Source organism: Sapajus apella, unplaced genomic scaffold, assembly GCF_009761245.1.
Source record: "Sapajus apella isolate SASKATOON/1434 unplaced genomic scaffold, GSC_monkey_1.0 scaffold51, whole genome shotgun sequence".
Taxonomy (NCBI): Eukaryota; Metazoa; Chordata; class Mammalia; order Primates; family Cebidae; genus Sapajus; species Sapajus apella.
Genome location: NW_022436991.1, coordinates 4,055,613 through 4,076,723, shown reverse-complemented (window position 1 = coordinate 4,076,723; position 21,111 = coordinate 4,055,613). Strand labels below are relative to the sequence as shown.

The 21,111-nt window shown below is 44.6% G+C and overlaps 1 protein-coding gene across 3 annotated transcripts in view; it reads right to left on the bottom strand.

Annotated features, from left to right (window-relative positions):
- Nucleotides 1-19,447, bottom strand: part of LOC116526475 (nodal modulator 1) — a 64,851-nt gene extending 45,404 nt beyond the window's left edge. For 2 of the 3 annotated variants that reach the window (XM_032242792.1, XM_032242793.1), the window contains exons 1-6: nucleotides 19,126-19,447; nucleotides 14,557-14,646; nucleotides 11,354-11,399; nucleotides 7,734-7,834; nucleotides 5,879-5,985; nucleotides 3,635-3,707 (exon numbers count right to left, since the gene is read on the bottom strand). In XM_032242792.1, coding sequence (XP_032098683.1) covers nucleotides 3,635-3,707; nucleotides 5,879-5,985; nucleotides 7,734-7,834; nucleotides 11,354-11,399; nucleotides 14,557-14,646; nucleotides 19,126-19,290 — 582 coding nt within the window. In that variant the 5' untranslated portion in view covers nucleotides 19,291-19,447. Of the gene's footprint in view, nucleotides 1-3,634; nucleotides 3,708-5,878; nucleotides 5,986-7,733; nucleotides 7,835-11,353; nucleotides 11,400-14,556; nucleotides 14,647-18,609; nucleotides 18,629-19,125 lie in introns of those variants that run through there. The other variant, XM_032242795.1, reaches the window with a different exon arrangement.
- Nucleotides 19,448-21,111: the final 1,664 nt, after the last annotated feature.

The window sequence follows — 21,111 nt, the reverse complement described above, 5'->3', positions numbered from 1 at the left end:
TTTTTTTTTTTTTTTTTTTTTTGAGACAGAGTCTAGCTCTGTCAACCAGGCTTGAGTGCAATGGCACAACCTTGGCTCACTGCAACCTCTGCCTTCTGGGTTCCAGCGATTCTCCTGCCTCAGCCTCCAGAGTAGCGGGGATTACAAACACCCGCCACCACATCCGGTTAATTTTTGTACTTTTAGTAGAGATAGGGTTTTACCATGTTGGCCAGGTTGATCTCAAACTCCTAATCTCAGGTGATCCACCCGCCTCAGGCTCCCAAAGTGCTGGGATTACAGGCGTGTGCCACCATACCAGGCCAATCATTTTTTAATGCCCAAAATGAAGCGAAAGGAAATGTGACAAAATGTAAATAATGATTTTGTCTATATGGTGGTATTTTTACTTGTATACTTTTCCATCTTCCCGAATTTCTAACTTTGTTTCCACTGCTTTACAGTCCTCTATATGTTCCAATTTTTTTAAAGAGCATATTTTGCTTTTTTTCTACATGTAATGATAGTGTTAACTGAAGATTAGCCTAAAGCTGCCTCCTTACATGTTTTACGTTTGGCCTAAAGGTTTCTGTGTATTTTGTGCCAAGCCTCAGCCAATTCCAACAGCCATCCTTCAACTACTCACAGGCGGCAAACGGTTCAAACCGTGTGCAAGTAAGAAAAACGCCCAGCTGTAACCAGGCCAACTGTTTCTGTACCTCACTTCCGCTTTCTGTCCGCCACTTTCTTTTTTCTGTCCATAAACCCTTTCCAATCAGCAACAGTGCCACAGTCGATGTAAACCTATTCTGGCTCAGGAGGCTGCCTAACTGACAAATTATTCTGTGCTCAATTAAACTCTGTTTAATTTCTGTTAAGTTGTTCTTTTCACAATATGTGCATGTTTTTAAACATTTTTGTTAAAGTACAATTTACATAGAGAAAACTGCACGTCTTCTAAGCATACAGCACAGGGCTTGTCACAAACTGGGCACCAGTCACCCAACAGAATAGCACCAGCACCCCAGAAATGCTCCTCACACTTGCTTCCGGTCACTAACCCCCCAGAAAGATAAACATAATCCTGACCTCTAACAACATGCTTTACTTTAAAATCCCAATTTCATATTAATAAACTCAGATTCTTCTAAGTAACATACAATGTAAACCTCAAAATCTCTTCTATTTATAAATGTGTAAGCCCTTTCATTTCAAATCAAAAAAAAAATTTTTTTTTTTGAGACAGAGTCTCGCTCTGCCACCAAATCTGCAGTGCAATGGCACAATCTTGGCTCACTGCAACCTCCACCTCCCAGGTTCAAGGGATTCTTCTGCCTCAGCCTCCCAAGTAGATGGGATTACAGGCAAATGTCACCATGCCTGGATAATTTTTGTATTTTTAGTAGAGATAGGGTTTCACCGTGTTGGCCAGGCTTGTCTCAAACTCCTGACCTCAAGAGATCCACCAACCTCGGCCTCCCAAAGTGCTGGGATCACAGGCATGAGCCACCACGCCAAGCCTCGAATAAAGTATTTTTAAATGTTGCTCCAGAAGAGAAAAATCCTCAAAACCAAAAGTCATAAATAGTATGAAGAGACATCTAGGTGTGAAACTATCATCAATTATAAATGCATAAAACCTACAGAGTAAAAAAAAAATAATAAAACCTACAGAATAAAAGCTGAAATACTGATTCCAATGATTCTTTAGCAAAAAATGAGACACAGCTTCAGTACCAACACAGGAGCTAATATGTCAAGAAGTTCCTTAAGACTTATTTTAATTTGGTCTTTCACACTATTTTGATCTTCATCCTTTTTTGATCTTTAACTATAAACTATTTCGGTCAAACAAAAAGAAAATATACTAAAGAACACTTACATACCTTCTAACCAGCTGAAGAAATTTAAAAAGTAGAAATACAATTAAAGATGCTGGCATACCCTCAAATCCCCTTCCTCCCTCTTCCTCTAGAAGTCAGTATCATTTTGAACAGTGTTTGCTATTCCCATGCATGTCTTCATAATTTTTCTATGAAGGCTGTATCCTCCCCATCTCTACTAAAAATACAAAAATTAGCCAGGCATGGTGGCAGGTGCCTGTAATCCCAGCAACTCAGGAGGCTGAGGCAGGAGAATCACTTGAACCTTGGAGGTGGAGGTGGCAATGAACCAAGATCGCACCATTGCACTCCAGCCTGGGTGACAAGACTCTGTGTAAAAAAACAAAAAAAGACTGCATCCTTAGCCAGGTGCAGTGACACATGCCTGTAGTCCCCGCTCCTCGGGAGGCCAAGGTGGAAGGATCGCTTAAGGCCAGGAACTGGAGGCTGCAATGAGCCATGAATATGCCAATGCTATATTCTAGTCTGGGCAACAGAGCAAGACCCTGTTGAAAAAAAAAACAAAAAACAACTGTATCTGTCTGGGCCAGGCGCCCTGTAATCCCACTACTTTGAGAGCCTGAGGGTGGTAGATCATTTGAGGTCAGGAATTCGAGACCAGTCTGGCCAACATGGCAAAACCCCGTCTATCCGAAAAATAAAATAATTAGCTGGATATAGTGGTGCACACCTGTAATGCAGCTGGCTCAGGAGGGTGAAGCAGAATAGCTTGGACCCAGGAGGCCGAGGTTGCAATGAGCCAAGATCACACCACTGCACTCCAGCCTGGGTGAGAGAACGAGACTCAATCGCAAAAAAAAAAAAAAAAAAAAAAAAAAATAGACTGTATCCATAAACAATGTTATCGCAAGTATTTAAATCATATTTCTTTCAACTCTGTTTTGAAATGTAGTTACACTGATATATGCAGCTCTGGTTTATTCATTATTGCTGACATATAGCAGCCTATTGTATGAAGAACCACAATCCTTTCTTCTCTTAAAAGACATTTAGGTCTTCTCTTAAAAGACATTTAAGACATTTCTTCTCTTAAAAGACATTTACAATATTTTGCTCTTACAATGCTGCAATAAAGGTTCTTGTTGCCCAGGGTGGAGTGCAGTGGTGTGATCTAGGCTTACCACAACCTCTGCCTCCCAGGTTCAAGCAATTCTCCTGCCTCAGCCTCCTGAGTGGCTGGGATTACAGGCATGCGCCACCACACCTGCCTCATTTTGTAATTTTAGTAGAGACTGGATTTCTCTATGTTGGTGAGGCCAGTCTCGAACTCCCGACCTCAGGTGATCGACCTGCCTTGCCCTCCCAAAGTGCTGGGATTACAGGCATGAGCCACCTTGCCCCGCCGATAAACATTCTTATACATTCTTCTTGGGCACACGTACCACAGTTACTAGAATGTTTAGTATATTTACAGATTTCTGTTTCAGGCAGAAAAAAGAACAACAAATAAATCTCATCAGGGCCTTCTGTTGTTGATTTAGTTTAAAATAGCTATGGTTAATAAAACAGATCTATTTCACAGCAGGAGGACAACATTGTCACCTAAAACTGAAACCAACACAAGCAACATCTCCTACAGTGAGGAGTTACACCTCATAAATAACCACCAAACTCATCAACAGCACCAATGTTTCTTCATCTACTCCTGGAAAAACCATCAATTCTTTTCAAAATCTCAACTGAAAACCCCTACCTTTATCCCCAAGCCAGCATATTACTGGCATGGCTACAGACATAGCCATCACACTCACCTCTTTCAATGCCCAGGTCGGATGAGTTGCAAGGATTTCATAATCTCCAGGCAGAACTTTAAAAAACGCAAACCTAAGAAATACAAAATAACCATTTAACTTTCTCCAAATAACCTCAGTATTTCTAATTTTATGATTAACGTTGGCAGTACAAGAAAACAATGATGGAATTATCACCCATTTGCCATTAACTGGTTAAATGAGCATGAATGAAATTCAATCCTCCACTGTTCAAATCTGCATCAAAGAGCACTTACTGTGTGCCAGGAGGGGTGTTCCATGTGCTGGTAGGAAGGAGGAGCGCTTAGGTCTCCCTTAAACTCAGGATCTCTGGCATAAAACCAGCCCTTGTAGCACAGCAGGGATCAGTCACACAACATTTGACTGGGTTTGACAGAGGTGACAGGCACGAACTGACAAGCAGAAGGGAACAGAAGTGTCCAAGGGAACATGTGGGAAGGAAGAAGTGGGGTGACAAGAGCAGAACGGATGCACAGGTTGAGGGGGAGGGGACACTGACACAAGATGATGCTAATGACACACGGCGGAGTAAACCATGACAAGCTTTGAATCCCACAAAAAAGCCTTTACAGAAATAGATAAGCTAGTCTGGGTTTTTGAACCAAACAACTGAGATGAGAAACCAGCAGTTGATGAAAATGACTCTACTAGCCACAGACAGACTAACACTAGAGTGAGCCGAGCTCAGGCTGCAAATGCTACTGCCAGTATACTAACATGTTTAGCCCTTTAAATTTGCAAGGCAACTGACAATTAGAAGGCTAATTCCAGTGAAATAAACTATAAAAAGTGTTTGATTTCTTCGTCTGCAGTATTTTATTACATCAAATGTTGCCTGTAATAACTGGATAGGGCTTGGAAATCCCGTTACTACCAAGTCTTGGTAAGACTGAGTTTCTATTTCATTTTCGTAATAGCTCAGTGCTACAAGTCACTATCATTGTTTCAGTGAGTACAGATGAAATGGATTCAGAAGGCTATTTTTTTCTAGTAAGGTCAACACCAAACTACAAGCCCAGAAAAAAATTATAGCTCCATATTCCTGCTACAGACCAGGGCTGGAGAGGCACTAATCAAGGAGAAGTAAACATTTCAAAAACGAAAACTAGTTTCAACAATAACTTTAAAATTGAATGACTTACTGACTCATTATAAACTTCTACTTTGCAATTTAGTCAGTTTGGATATTGATGGAGTCAGTAATGATTTGATCACTTTCAAAATTATCAGTTTGAACTATTCTGGTATTAATCTTGGCACATACGGAACATTTACAACTATATATATCCATTAAATAAATGTTTTACATTTGACTCAGCAGGTCAGTTAATCATCACTTCCAACTACAAAACACTTTCGAGATAATAATGATAATGATTTTTTCTAATCCTAACTGAGCTAACATGCCGGGCAGTTTGAAGTAATATTAATTTCGTCTTTCCAGTAACCTTAGGAGGTATGTTCCACAATTATCTTCATTTACCAAAGGGGAAACAGAGGCATAGAAGGGTTAAGGAACCTGTCCCAGGTCAAACAGCCAGCAAATTGGGGAGCTGGGATCCAAGCCCAGGCTGGTGGGCTCCAGAGCCAGGCTGAGCTGCTAATGAAGGCCCACTAAGCCCCAGGCCCTGCAGCAGGTACATTATGGGTATTAACTCTTTTTTCTGTTTGTCTGAGACAGGGTCTTACTCTGCTGCTGAGGCTGGAGTGTAGTGGTACATGATCATGGCTCACTGCAGCCTCAACCTTCCAGGGTCAAGCAATCCTTCTGCCTCAGCCTCCTGAGTAGCTGGGACCACAGGAGCATGCCACCATGCCCAGGTAATTTTTTTCCTCTATGGGACTCTGCTTCATATAATTTTTTAAATTACTTGTAGAGATTCAGTCTCCCTATGTTGTCCAGGCTGGTCTCAAACTCCTGAACTCAAGTGATCCTCCCACCCTGGCCTCCCAAAGTGCCGGGATTATAGCCACAAGCCAATGTGTCTGGCTGGTATTAACTCATATTTAATCATCCCATCAATGCTAGGCAAGAAGGGTCAAATGGCTTCCATTTCACACACGGGGAACTCAACGCTCTGAGGGGCATGAACTCACCCAAGGTTAAAAGGCTGAATCAGGATCTGAACCCAGGATTCCCTGAATCCAAACACCCAAACCCAGCTCTGTGACCCCATCACAGCCTGGCTCTAAGGCAAGACTGAGAGACAGGATGCTACTCACTTTCCGCCGGGCTGTGTAACTGTCGACTGGATCTTTGCTTCAGTCCCAGTGTTTCTCAGGGACACCTGAACTCCCGCAGGACCCAGGGGCTGCCCTTTGCTGAGGACCTGCCGTGGAGAAGAAGATTAGGCCCCACCCAGCAAAGGACCCTCCTCTCAAAGCACTGGCAACTGCTTACAACCCCCAGGTGGAGCCAGGAACCTTCTTTGGGTCAACAATCCCATTGAAAAGATGATATAAATCATGGGTATCGTTCCTGGGGATGAGGTAGGAGAGGGAACAGTAAGGTAAAATAAGACTCTATTTCAATGAATCTAAGACATCTTCAGCTAAAGATTCACCATTATTGGCCTGGCCAGGTGTAGAGGTTCACACCTGTACTCCCAGCACTTTGGGAGGCCAAGGTGAGCAGATCACCGGAGGTCAGGAGTTTGGGACCAGCTTGGCCAACATGGGGAAACCCTGCCTCTACTAAAAATAGAGAAATTAGCAAGGTGTCATGGTGCATGCCTGTAATCCCAGAAATAAGTAAATATAAATAAAAATACAAAAATTAGCTGGGCATGATGGCACATGCCTGTAATCCCAGCTACTGGGGAGGCTGTGGCAGGAGAATTGCTCGAACCCAGGAGATGGAGGTTGCAGTGAGAGACTGCACCACTGCACTCCAGCTTAGGCTACAGCACGAGACTCTGTCTCAAAAAAAAAAAAAAAAAAAAAAAAAACACCATTATTTTGCAAATCACTGAGAAAGAAAAAAATACCCAAGATCCCCATCTCCTTCATCTCTTCTTTCTTTAAAAAATGCAGGATATTTTAACTTGGGGACTTTGATCCCACGGGGGACCCACAGATAAAGGGCAAGAGAGCCTGTGAACCCTGCACTCCATCCTACGTAGAACAAGAAATCCACACATACAGCTGGGACGGATGGGCCTCGCCCTCAACACAAACGTAAAGGAGAAATAAACGCATCATGAAGAAAAGGGCAGGAAGGAAAAAAGCACATCTCAACCTCAGGCACAGGACGGGTGGAGGAAAAACAACTCTCCCCTGAGAATCTGAATCTAGGGGAGCTGGGGTAAACACTCATTAGCACTCTAAATTCACACCACCACGGCAGTGCAAAAAAAATCTCAGAATTTAAATGCTGGGAATCCTCCCAGGTGAGTGGCAAAAGCAGGTACACTCTATCTCAGGAAGAAGCTGACTTCAGTTCACCCACAGGGAGAGTAAGACCCCACGAGGCTTAGGGAGTGTATCCTTCCAACTCCACATCCCTGTAAAAGGCCATCCCTGGCATAAACTCTAATAGCTGCTAGGTGCATGGCTCACACCTGGGATCCCAGCACTTTGGGAGGCCAAGGCAGGCAGATCACTTGAGATCAGGAGTTCAAGACCGGCCTGACCAACACAGCGAAAGCCCATCTCTAATGAAAATACAAAAAATAGCTGGGCGTGGTAGCATGCACCTGCAATCCCAGCTACTCGGGAGACTGAAGCAGGAGAATCACTTAAACCTGGGAGGTAGAGGCTGCAGTGAGTCAAGATTGCACCACTGCACTCTAGCCTGGGCAAAAGAGCAAGACCCTGTCACAAAATAAAAGAAAGAAACACTAACAGCCTATTGCCTGGGAGCAGAGGGAACGACCAGCAACCTCAATCTCACACCTAAGCACACCTGCTGCATTCTACACAGGGTGGAGTGCAGGGTTCACAGGCTCTCTTGCCACTTATTCATGGGTCCCCTGTGGGATCAAAGTCCCCAGGTTAAAATATCCTACATTTTTTAAAGAAAGGATTTAGTATACATTATAGAGTGAACAGGAAAAATAATCAAGTTCCAAAGACAAACCTTGCCGTTCACAGAGAAGCCAGTGAAGACAAAGTTGATGTCCCCACCCTTTGTGCAGATGTCACTGACTCCATCCACACGGAGCTCCACGGTCGTCGGCTCTGAGGATGAAGCGGGGGAGGAAACAGGAGCACAAGACACAGAGGCAAGCTTAGTTTTGGGGTACAGTGAACCTATCTAAGTAGAACATATTTTATTGTTCAGTTTTCATTTTATTTTTGAACAATTAATATACATGTGTGTTTCCAAATCCAAAGGAACAAAAAGGTATGCTGGGGAAAGTCTCCCTCTCACCCCTATCCCCTTAGCCACCTAGTTTCCTGCCCCAGAGAGAACTCGTGTTTAGAGTATAAAATAATTTTACAACAGCCTTTCAGCCAAGTTATATCTCAGGGTGCCAGTGGAAATTCAGTGAGCACCAAGTAATTTTATTTACTGAATGCTCATCACAGACCAGGCACTTAGGTGAGTGCATTTAACCCTCACAATTATCTTAAGAAGCAGGCAGTAATAGCCAAAATTTACTGAGGGGTAAATCGAGGCACAGAACGGTTAAAGGAGCTCCCAAGATCACAGAGCTTCCGAGTGACAGAGCCCCAATTCAACCCTAAAAGTCTGGCTCTGGATCTGTTCCCTGACCAAGTACATGAGCTCAGCGATGTTAAACCAGGGCCACAAACTCCAACGCTGCAGGTGCCTTTTGGGTTCAAAGTGAGCGGAGCACCCTCGGGGGATTATGACGGTAAACTGAAAGGGGGCAACCACCATTCTAGTCTGCCAACCACGGCCATGCTTTGCCAGAGCTTCCAACTTCTCCAAAAAACTGGAAATCTGGATTTTATATACCATTTCTTGACTTTTCAGTATCAGCAATTAACTCCATTTTTTAAAAAACTGAAGAGTTCATCATAATGGGGTTAAAGCTGAGTTTTTGAAACGTTAGGAAGAATGTGGAGCAATGAGTAGAGAACAAAAAGGAAAACCTTGAGATGAGATTTTCAGGTAAAATGAAGAATTACACACATGTTCACATGCACACGTACAAGCACACACACACACACACAGATTCCAATAAAAAATGGGCAAAAGACTTGAACAGAAATCTCACAAAAATAGCCCATGGCAAATAAACATACAAAAAAGTGTGCAACTTCATTGGCCATCAGAGGAATGCAAATCAAGACCAGAGTGAGATGATACGACACCCCCACCAGAATGTCTAAAATGAAAAAAACTGACCATACCAAGTGTTGACTAGGATGTGGAACAATGGAAACCCTTGTACACTGTTGGTAGAACACAAACCAGTGCATCTACTTTGGATGTTTGGAAATACTTAGGCTGAGCATGTATCAACTCCATGGCTCAGCAACTTTATGCCTGGTACGTACTCAGCACAAATGCAGAAACATGTGTATCAAAAAATACATACAAGAATGTTCACAGGAGCACTACTCTCAGTGGCCAAAATCAGGAAGCAACCCAAACGGCCATCAACAGAAGAGATCACCGATATAAAATATAAACATAAAATATCAATATAGGCCAAGCATGGTGCTCATGCCTGTAACCCCAACACTTTGGGAGGCCAAGGCAAGTGGATTACTTGAAGTGTGGAGTTCAATACAAGCCTGGTCAACGTAGTAAAACCCCATATCTGCCAAAAATACAAAAATTAGCCGGGCATGGTGGTGTATAATCCCATCTACTCAGGAGGTTGAGGCACAAAAATTACTTGAACCTGGGCAGAAGTTGCAGTGAGCCAAGACTGTGCCACAGCACTCCCTCAGTCTCAAAAAAAGAAAAAGAAAATATATTTCATAAAATATAAATCATTTTATATTTATGCATCAGAATTCTGAACAGCAAAGAGAATGAACTAGAGCTGCAAATGATACAAAGAAAGCTCACAATGCTGACAGGAAGAAACCAGATATTAAAAAGCACCCTGCATGATTGCGTTTGTATAAAGTTCAAAACGGACCAAATGGATCTCTAATTTTTAGAAGCTCAGGGTGGTGGTCACCTGGGGGGTGGGGCAGGATGGCTAATGAGCACCCAGGATGGGGACTTCTGGGGTGCTGGTGAAGTGCTCTCCCATCATCTGGGTGGTGGATACATGGGTGTGTTCACTTTGTGAAAATTTATCCAGGGCACTTTTGTGAAAGCATAACTCAATTAAAAAGCTTATCAACAGCATCAGTTGGGGATGGGGTGGGGTGGCAAACACAACACTCCTGCAGGCCACCAGTCTAGATTTCTGCTTTGACCATGAGCATTCCTCTCAGGGCTGCATTCCTCGCCAGCTTTCTGGAACATACCAGCCAGACACCCTCCACCCCACCCCTGACTAAAAACTAATAAAGAGCTGCTCTCACTGAGCCAAATTAGCTGTCAGCTGCCTGAGCTTCATTTTAGCCTTGGTGATGGCAGATGCTAAATTCTTCCTTGTCTAATGCAAAGGTAAGCCTGATATCAACAATGGTGGTCCCCATTCCTCTTCCCAAGGTATGGACTGGGGGTCACTCACATCTGCTCTACTGAAACATCAAGAGTCTCTCCTCTTCAAAAATGTATGCTACATCAAAATAGACCCTCTCTTCTGATCTCAACCCCATTCTCAACTCTCCAGCTATGCTTGAAGGCAATTATATGAGGAAAGTTTGGAGCTTTTGTTGCAAAGTATGCAGAAGAGCTGTTTCTGAGTACTGAGTGCTTGGTAATTACGTGCCAGCCACTCTGAACACTCATTATTGGTTTATTCAACCTCCAAGTACCTTGTGGGGCATGGACTATAACCACCCTGCCTCAACAGTGAGGAGCCAGGCTGACACAGGGAAGTAACCTGCCCAAGGTCGTTATTTAACTGGTAAGGCTTAAGGCTGACAGATATTGTAATCTCTTGGAACATAAATCGGGATTTTTATGAGAGATCTCACAATGTTTAAATATTGCAATTAATTACATAAAAGATTAAAAAACTGAGGAAGCTAAAAAAAGAAGCCATCCTGGGACAGGAACCAAGTCCCCACTCTTGGCTTCTATACTGATCTGCTGCCACGTAAGGAGTGAAACTGAAAAGGCAGAGTTTTCAGAAAGGTACAAGAAAAGATGTCTATTTTTCAAAGGTGACAGGAAGCCTTAAGGTAGATTAAATCCAAACTAAACCAGAGTGATGGGGACAGGGAGGGGAGGAATTCAACCCTCTTCCATACTGAAAATGGTCCTTAATATTTTAAGAGTGTATGCACCCTACTAATGTAAATTAATACCTGGCATATAATTTTTTTTTTTTGAGACGGAGTTTTGATCTTTCACCCAGGCTGGAGTGCAGTGGTACTATCTTGGCTCACTATAACCTCCGCCTCCTGGATTCAAGCAATTCTCCTGCCTCAACCTCCCAAGTAGCTGGGATTACAGGCATGCACCACCACGTCTGGCTGACTTTTGTATTTTTAGTAGAGATACGGTTTCACCATGTTTGCCAGGATGGTCTCAAACTCCTGACCTTGTGATCTGCCTGCCTCGGCCTCCCAAAGTGCTGGCGTTACCAATGTAAGCCACCATTCCCAGCCATAATCTAATCTTACGAAGAATGTCTTGTGATTCAGTTAACTTACCAAAACTCCACCCTAGGGGAGGCTCAATCTTCAGAATGAAATCCCCCTAAAAGAAAAAAGTAAATAAAATTTCAAGAAATGAGAACTGTGACTCTGGTTTAATTTGGTTTAGTGTTACCATTTAATCTAAAAATTTTACATCGGAAATGAAATTCAAAGAGTAAACCCTTGTTCTTCTTCAGATGCTACAAGCTGAAGCTGAACACCAGAAGTTTTCATCTAAACAATCAGAAGACAGTGTTGAAGCCCACTTGTGAGTTCTCAAGACACTAGGTTCAGCTACTCACTGTCTTTCAATATTAAACATACTATTAATTCTACTAACTGAGTCTCCCATTAAGCCCTCACATGCCTATTGCTGCACAAGTTAGCATATCTTCAGGAACTGGAGTCGCTTCTTAAAACTAGGTTTGGCCAGGCACAGTACCTCACACCTATAATCCCAACACTGTGGGAGGCCAAGGCAGAGGGATTGCTTGGCCAGGAGTTCGAGACCAGCCTGAGCAACATAGCAAGATCCCATCTGTACAAAAAATTTTCTTAAAAAATCAGCTGGGGGCCAGGCGCGGTGGCTCACGCCTGTAATCCCAGCATTTTGGGAGGCCAAGGCGGGTGGATCACGAGGTCAAGAGATCGAGACCATCCTGGTCAACATGGTGAAACCCCGTCTCTACTAAAAATACAAAAAATCAGCTGGGCATGGTGGCGCATGCCTGTAATCCCAGCTACTCAGGAGGCTGAGGCAGGAGAATTGCCTGAACCCAGGAGGCGGAGGTTGCGCTGAGCCGAGATCGCGCCATTGCACTCCAGCCTGGGCAACAAGAGCGAAACTCCGCCTCAAAAAAAAAAAATTAGCTGGGTGTGGTGGCAGGCACCTATAGTCTTAGCTACTCAGGAGGTGGAGGTATGAGGATCACTTGAGCCCAGGTCAATGCTACAGTGACGCATAACCATCATGCCACTGCACTCCAGCATGGGCAGCGGAGGGAGATCCTGTCTCTAAACAACACATTAACTCATAAATTCAATAAATAAAACTAGATTTTACTCATCACCCTGGTTTCTTTCTTTTTTTTTTTTTTTTTTTTTGAGATGGAATCTTGCTCGGTCACACAGGCTGGAGTGAAGTGGTGTGATCTCAGCTCACTGCAACCTCCATCCCCTGTGTTCAAGAGATCCTCCAGCCTCAGCCTCCCAAGTAGCTGGGACTACAGGCATGCACCACAACATTTGGCTAATTTTTTTGTATTTTAGTAGAGACAGGGTTTCACCATGTTGCACAGGCTGGTCTCACACTCCTGAGCTCAGGCAATCTGCCTGCCTCAGCCTCCCAAAGTGCTAGGCATGAGGCACCACGCCCAGCCGCTTGGTTTCTTAAGACTGATGCTGTTAAAAACTAACTAAACAGATTTCAGAACAGACCCAACTAGCCCACCCCTAGAAATCAATCCTATGCATTATGGATGAAGAGTTAAGTTCAAGAATATTTCCTGGTGTGTTATTAGTAATGACAATTACTATTATTTTAAAACTGGGGAAAGTCTATACGTCCATCAAGAGGGAAGTAGTTAAATAAATTACAATTTGGGTTTGATTCTGACACACTATGAAATGATTAAAAAGAAGGCAGCAGGCTGAGCATGGTGGCTTACTCCTGTAATCCCAGTACTTTGAGAGGCCGAGGCATGCGGGTCACCAGGGGTCAGGAGTTCAAAACCAGCCTGGCCAACATGGTGAAACTCATCTGTACAAAAACACAAAAAAAAATTGGCTGGGCGTGTTGATGGGCACCTGTAATCCCAGCAACTCAGGAGGCTGGAGCAGAAGAATCAACTCAAACCTGGGAGGCAGAAGTCACACTGAGCCAAGATCGCGCCACAGCACTCTAGCAGCCTGGGTGACGGAGTGGGACTCCATCTCAAAAAAAAAAAAAAAAAAAAAAAGAAAAGAAGGCAGTAGATCTATTCACACTAACGTTGAAAGCATGCAAGGGGAAAAAACCAAATGTCCCTCTGGTAATGAAAGCATTAACACAGGGGAAAAAAAATGAAACTGCAGAATAAATCCTATTGTTTGATTCTACTTGTATTAAAAAAAAAAAAATCAAAATCAAAACTACATATATTGACTATTTTTGCAACTTTGTATGAATCTATATTTCCAAATAAAAGGTTTATATGTGGGAGGATGGGATTATATAAGCAGAGGTGGTTGTGGATACATATCTATGTGTACATATGTTTGCGTGTATTTGCATATATGCATATGCATGTGTATCCATGGATATCTGCATAACTCTAAATAGAAAGCAATCTGTTAGGACGCACAATGAAACTTTATCAGAGGGCTGGGCGCAGTGGCTCACATCTGTAATCCCAGCACTTTGGCAGGCCGAGGCGGGTGGATCACTTCAGGTCAGGAGTTCAAAACCAGCCTGGCCAACGTGGTGAAACCCCATCACTATTAAAAATACAAAAATTTAGCTGGGCATGGTGGCATGCTCCTGTAATCCTCGCTACTTGGGAGGCTGATGAAGGAGATTTGCTTGAACCTGGGAGGTAGAGGTTGGAGTGGGCCAAGATCGTGCCACTGTACTCCAGCCTGTGCGGCAGAGTGAGACTCCATTTCAAAAGAGAAAACAAAACAAAAAAAACTTTATCAGAGGTTACCACTACAGAGGGAGGTATAATTGGAGGGAAAAGGGTACAAATATATTTTAACTATTTCTAAAGACCTTGACTTTTTTTCACAAAGCTCATGAATTCATATATTACCTGTACAATTGTTTTAATAGTATTTTAAGCTGCTTGCAAGTAAAGGGTTGTATGAAATCAGTTTCTCAACCCTGGCACCACTGACATCTGGGCTGTTGTGGGCAGCACCGTAGCACATTTAGCTCCACGCCTGGGTGCTACTCACGGGGTAACTGCAGCACGGAGCCGTAGATATCACAACCACAAACCTCTCTAGATGTTGCCAAATGGCCCTGAAGACATAGAGAGACACTTGATTCATCAAGGCTGTTTGTGAGTTCTCTCCCTCCGAATGTGGCTAGGATTACCATATTCCACTAATAATTTACAAAACAGATGAGCATTTGCTAGTGTAGGAAAGGGTATGATCAGTGTAGCCTGGCCAGGCACACTAGAGACTTCCCATCATAAGTGACAAGCAGTAAAGACGGAAGCGCCCTCCCCTCTTACCTTATCATACAAAGGGATCATAAAGTAACCATTGTTAGGGGCACAGTCCGTCTGGTATTTCAAAGTCCCATGCTTGGTGTACAACTTTATCTAGAAAGGAAGGAAGGAAAACAGAAATCATAACATTGCCTTTGAGAAATAACCACACATGTTACACCTGAATGCACTCTGTCAATATGCATTCACTGAGCACCTACTATATGCCAGCTTTTAACACTGTGCATTACTGGGGACAGAGGGAAATAAACAAAGTCTCTTCCAAATCATGTGACTCAATGATTTTCAGATTAGAAATCACCTACAGCGTATCCCAAAGCCTTATTTTTCAATGCTTTTCTGTTATTTTAGTGGCTGTCTCTAGGTTACTCATGTAAGTTTCTGTGTCTAAAACAAATCTGCAACTTTGCCATTAGCAAGGTAACTATTAAAATGCAAATTCTTGGCAGGGAGCAGCGGCTCACTCCTGTAACCCCAGCACTTCCGAAGGCTGAGGCAGGAGGACCACCTGAGGTCAGGAATTTGGACCAGCCTGACCACATGGTGAAACCGTCTCTACTAAAAATACAAACAAAAGTTAGCTGGGCATGGTGGCGGGCACCTGCAGTCCCACCTACCTGGGAGGCAGAAAAATTGTTTGAACCTAGGAGGTGGAGGTTGTGGTGAGCCAAGACCATGCCACTGCACTCCAGCCTGGGAGACAGAGCAAGACTCTGTCTCAGTAATAATATTAATAAAGTAAGATAAGATGCAAATTCTTGAGGCCCACCTCTGTTTCTAAACTAAAGACCTGGAATGAAGACCAGAGATCTGCCTTACTGACTCTAAATAATTTCAAATATTTGGAGCAAGGTTCATCTAGAAACTTTTCTCATTACTTTCATTCTCAGAACAAAAAGAGAACAAAAAGACACTATCTGTCTTCTCCTCAAGGACTCTCTAAAACTCTTACATTCTAAGCATTACCAGACACCAAGTGTTATCCCAGTAAGATGCCCAAATACCGCCTGGGTCTTCCATGCGTTGCATGGCCTCCAGCAGGCTCATGTTCAATTTCACATGTAGTCAGAGAGCCACACCCTTTCAGGTGGTTGTACAGATTCACATCGACGCATATTAAGCACCTGCTACAGAATATGGATTCAAAGAAAGATCAGTTTGCGGTGGCCAGGCATGGTGGCTCATGCCTGTAATCCCAGCACTCTGGGAGGCCAAAGGAGGAGGATCATTTGAGCCCAGGAGTTCAAGACCAGCCTGGGCAACATAGCCGGACCTCATCTCTACTAGAAAAAAAACTTGGCTAGGAATGATGGCATGTGCCTGTAGTCCTGGCTACTCGGGAGGCTGAGGCAGGACAACTGCGTAAGGCCAGGAGTCAGAGGCTTTGGTGAGCTATGGTGGTGCCACTGCACTCCAGCCTAAGCAACAATGTGAGGCCCTGTCACAAAATAAAATAAAATAGAAAAGCAGTTTGTATTACTATTTAATATCTCTCTCTGAGGAAAAAAGCAACACAGTGTAATAGGCAGGGAACACACCGGGCTCAAGAAAAATTTCCTAAATGTACCTGCACAGATTGACCACTCGGAGTTTCTATATCTCCAAAAGGAAGCAGTTGGGTTTGATGCATCTAAAAGCCTCACCTCTAAAATATTAATGCTATGTGACCATAAAACAGACCATACCCAAGCTGCAATGAAAGAGCAGAATCAGGCCAGGCGCAGTGGCTCACGCCTGTAATTCCAGCACTTTGGGAGGCTGAGGCGGGCAGGTCACTAGGTCATGAGATCGAGACTAGTCTGGCCAACATGGTGAAATCCCGTCCCTACTAAAAATACAAAAATTAGCCTGGTGTGGTGACGCACGCCTGTAGTCCCAGTTACTCAGGAAGCTGAGGCAGGAGAATCGCTTGAACCTGAGAGGTGGAGGTTGCAGTGAGCTGAGGTCATACCACTGTACTCCAGCCTGGCAACAGAGCAAGACTCCACATCAAAAAAAGAAAGGAAGAAAAAGAAAAAGGCAACATAGCGTAATAGGCAGGGAACACACCGGGCTCAAGGAAAATTTCCTAAATGTACCCAAGCAGCTCGACCACTCTGAGGCTCAGTTTCTACATCAGTAATAGGAAGCAGTTGGGTCTGACGAATCTAAAAGCCTCACCTCTAATATGTTAATGCTCTGTGACCATGAAACAGACCATACCCAAGCTGCAATGAAAGAGTCGAATCTTACCAGCTAAGAAGATGTATAAAGTCACTAACTCATAAACTGAACATTTGGGAAACGACTCACGAGAAATTAGGTGCAGCCTGTATGCAGGTTCTCTGAGGGCAGTGACCACAACTTACGTTCCACGGGGCCTGAGACAGCGTCTTGCTTGCTCTAGGTACTCAGTGAATTTGTTACAGGTGACAAAGAGATTCAGATGTATGCATTTAAGGCACAGACTGGAAATTCACCAGCCAAGAGGGGTTAGGGAGGCAACAACAAGGGGCATTCACCTAAAGGGATTTGGTTCACTACATAACCCAAGCCAACTGCTGCAGCCCAAAAATCAGCTGGTTTTCCAGAGAAATAAAGAACCCAGCTTTTAACGTGAAACCTCCTGATTGTTAAAGTATTAGCAACCAGTATAATTTTTTTTTAACAGTAAGGTCCCTGTTAAAGAACAAAATGTCAATCCCATGAGTAGGGAGTTGTGTCTATTTTGTTCACTCACTGCTATATTCACACCCGGAACAAGGCTTCAGTATGCGCAGGGGCTTAATAAATCGTTGTTGACTCAATGAACATGATGTAAAAACGCCCAGGATGGGAGAAGGCTGGAGAGGAATGAAAGCAGTTGCACGGGAACACAAAAAACACAATCAAGAAACGACTGTGAAATACCTTGATTATTTCTATGTCTTTCGTAAAGTACAATTAGGACACAGGATGGCAATGTTATCTATACATCAAGATGACCAATTTAACATGTCTGATTTCATAATCAGAATTACAAAAGAATGAGTGTCCCAAACCATCTGGACGGGCAGCCCTTGAGCTTAAGGAAAACACTTCAAAATGGACCACAAAACCTTCTCTCTGATCTCAAGGTCACTATTAGTATGGGGAGGGGGGTGCCTAGCTGTCTTTCCCTTCCTTCCAGAACCCCAGGAAACTACATGTTGCAAGAAGCCTTCCTGGGCGGTTTCTCCAATGCCCTGTGCCATCTATGGCCATACCACCCGAAACACACCTGATCGTCTGAAATGCCCTGTCCCCACAGAGAAGTAGACGCAGGAGGCGGCATGGGTACCCAGAAACATGTACCCAGGAAATCCTAGGAGGCCAGTTGCTGCCAGCGGGTAGATACATTCAATGCCTGACTTCTTCAGACTAAAAAAGCAGCAAACAAGGGCGCCTTGAAGATCGCAGATTGGCTTGTTTAGGATATATATCTACTGAGTTCCACAGTTTCCCTCCCAGCACCATCCTATAGGTACAAAAACTGAGACTTCAAAGCCAGGGCGCAGAGCTAGTGGGGTGCGGAACTGACTCTCTCCTCCTCCCCCAATCATTAGCAACCCGCTTTGCAGAACACAGTGGTTCACCCTTCACGGCCAGCGCTGGGGCAACTCAAAGGTGCTTTCAGACGATCTTCGGGGTCTTACTCCCCAGTCTCTCTCCTTGGCATTTCCCAGCCTCTTCCTTCGTTTTCGCCTAAATTACCTCCAAGGCACCTGCTCTTTTCCTCTTCCTTGTCCTGCTCCACCATAAATCCCCTCCCAAAAAGGAGGCCCACGCCTCACTCTGGTCTTCTCCCATCTACCCTGGAAGTGACCTTCTGCCCCTACCTCCACCCATCCCCTTCCTCTTTATGAAAAGCCTTCTGGGTCATAATCCCACTGGGCTGATAAATATTTAACAGCACTTTATACTATAACTTAATTTTTTAAAAATTCTACACAAATCTCTAGGGTAATTCCAGTAACTAACTACTCATTAAGGCAATCACGGCAGCTGACAACTCTCCATTTTCAGATGTGGAGGGGCGCGGGAGAAATAAAAATATACCTTTCTGGCCCCAGGTCAGAATCTGTAGGATGGGAATCTATGCTCTTTAAAATCATGCCGCGGGATTTGGGGGAGCAGTGGGTTAGAACTTCGGGGATTTCTGGGCTGTGGAGTTTGCGGGATAGGACATGTGGTCTACAGGTTCTGTAATACGGGTTTGGGGAAATCTGAGTTTCAGGGGATCTGATTCGAGGGGATCTGCGGTCCCAGTTTAAAGAAATGGTGTCTGGGCTCCAAGGGATTTGGGGTCTGGGTTAGGATCTTGAGTCTGGGTTTTGAAGAACCTAGGGTCTGGCACCCCTCAGCCCGCAGGCGACCCCACGATAAGAACCTCCCCTCCAGCGCAACTGGAGAGGGACTGCGGGGAGCCCGCGGACAGCAGAGCCTCGGAAGAGAGAAGGGCTCCAAGGACTCCACGCCGCCGGGGTGTCAGAGGCGAGGCCAGCGCGGCCCAGAGAGGCTGAACCACCCGCGGTCCGCCGCGAGTCGGGCCCGGGCCGCGGGGCGGGCGCTCACCTCGATGAGCGAGTAGTTGATCTCCACGTCCGACTTGACGAAGCCCCCGCAGCCCACCACGATGTCCTCCGAGCCATGAGCCGGCCCCACGCCGCTCAGCAGCAGCACCACGGCGGCGGTGACCACCACGGGCCCCAGAGGCCCCGCGTCCCGGCCCGCCAGCATGGCCCGACCTCCCCCAGCGGGACCCTCCGCCAGCCGCCTGGTCCCGCCCCTCACACCGCACGCCGCAGGTTCCTTCCTCCTCCTAGGCCTGCTGACAGCCTAGGCTCCGCCCCGCCGCCGCCGCCGCGCACGCGCGCTCCGACCCCAAGCCCACGGCCCGGGAAGAGACAACTATGGCGCATGCTCGGCAAGGAAACAAGACCATCTGCGCCCCCTGGAGGCCTGGAGGACTCCGCTCATCGTCCGGCAGGTGCAACGCAAGGTGCATGCCTGCAGGGAGAAGCCCCAAAGATGAATTCGACTTTAGAACTCACCGTCACAGCTGGAAAGGACGGGAGATTTTGTTGGTCGAATTATCTAACAACTTTCCTAAATCTTTCTGACCCATGTATTTCGCAGGTAAAATACATAATCTCAAAAAAACCTTTAGGGCCGGGAAGGATGGCTCAGGCCGGTAATCTCAACACTTGGAGCCATCGCTTGAGCCCAGGAGTTTGAGACCAGCCTGGGCAACATGGCAAAACCCCATCTCTACACACACACACACACACACACACACACACACACACACACACACACACGAAAAACCCATTAGGAATTTGTGTAACTTGGTGCATTTTTCCATGATAAATGACGGTTTTTTTTTTTTTTTTTTTTTGAGATGGAGTCTTTCACTGTCACCGGACTGGAGTGCAGTGGCGCGATCTCAGCTCGCTGCAACCTCCGCTTCCCGGGTTGAAGCGATTCTCCTGTCTCAGTCTCTCAAATAGCTGGGACTACAAGCACGCACCCTCACGCTCAGCTAATTTTTGTATTTTTAGTAGACACAGGGTTTCACCATGTTGGCCACGATGGTCTCAATCTCTTGGCATTGTGATCCACCCGCCTTGGCCTCCCACAGTGCTGGGATTACAGGCATGAGCCGCCACGCCTGGCTCAATGACCACTACTTTTTAAAGCAAAACGTGTTAATGTCACCATAATTTTAAAAAGCAGGTAAGATTTATCTTAATCCTAGCTCTAATAACATATGCCTAGAAACAAATTTTCATGAGTTTTCTTCCCCTAAGCAAGAAGTCCATGCAGTCAGTTTACTTTGAAATAGCTCTGCAAGATGAAACACGATTTGCCTGAAAATAAGTTCAATTCAGCATATTTTGTGCCAAGAGGGAATTCATGTGTACACTAAATTTAACTACCAGACACCACATCAAAATATGCAGCAAAAAACTTGCTTTGCTCACCATAAATTAGAAACTCTTCCTTTTTTTCTCAAAAAAAAAAAAAAAAAAAAAAACCGGTGCTTTATTTTGATGGGTGTTGTATTTTGTTTCTCAACACAAGGTAAGGCTAGACTTCCCACTGCAATTTGCCACTGTGGCTAAAACTTAAGTAATACACAACTAAGAAACACAGGTTCAAACTACACAGTAGTCAAACCTTCATGGGGGCAACAAGGCAATGAAGGGAATGACACATTGACCTCAGGGTCGTAATAACGAGTGCATCTGATTTCAGCTTCTCACGCTGCATTTTCACTCACATACAGTAGACTCTCAACTATTCAGTGATAATGAGAAAGCACTGAAACAGTCTATTTACAGCGGGTTGTTATTTATAACAATTGAAATAGATGCCTTACATCCAAATTACTAGAGGACTGAAAACCACCGAGGCCCAGAAAGGAAAAGGAACTTGTTTAAGACTCTCTGCATGCAGCCATAGGTTTTTCCAGGAGCTAAAGAGCAGGAATTGAGCCGTGGCTCACGCCTGTAATACAAGGATTTTGGGAGGCTGAGGTGGGCGGATCACTTAAGGTCA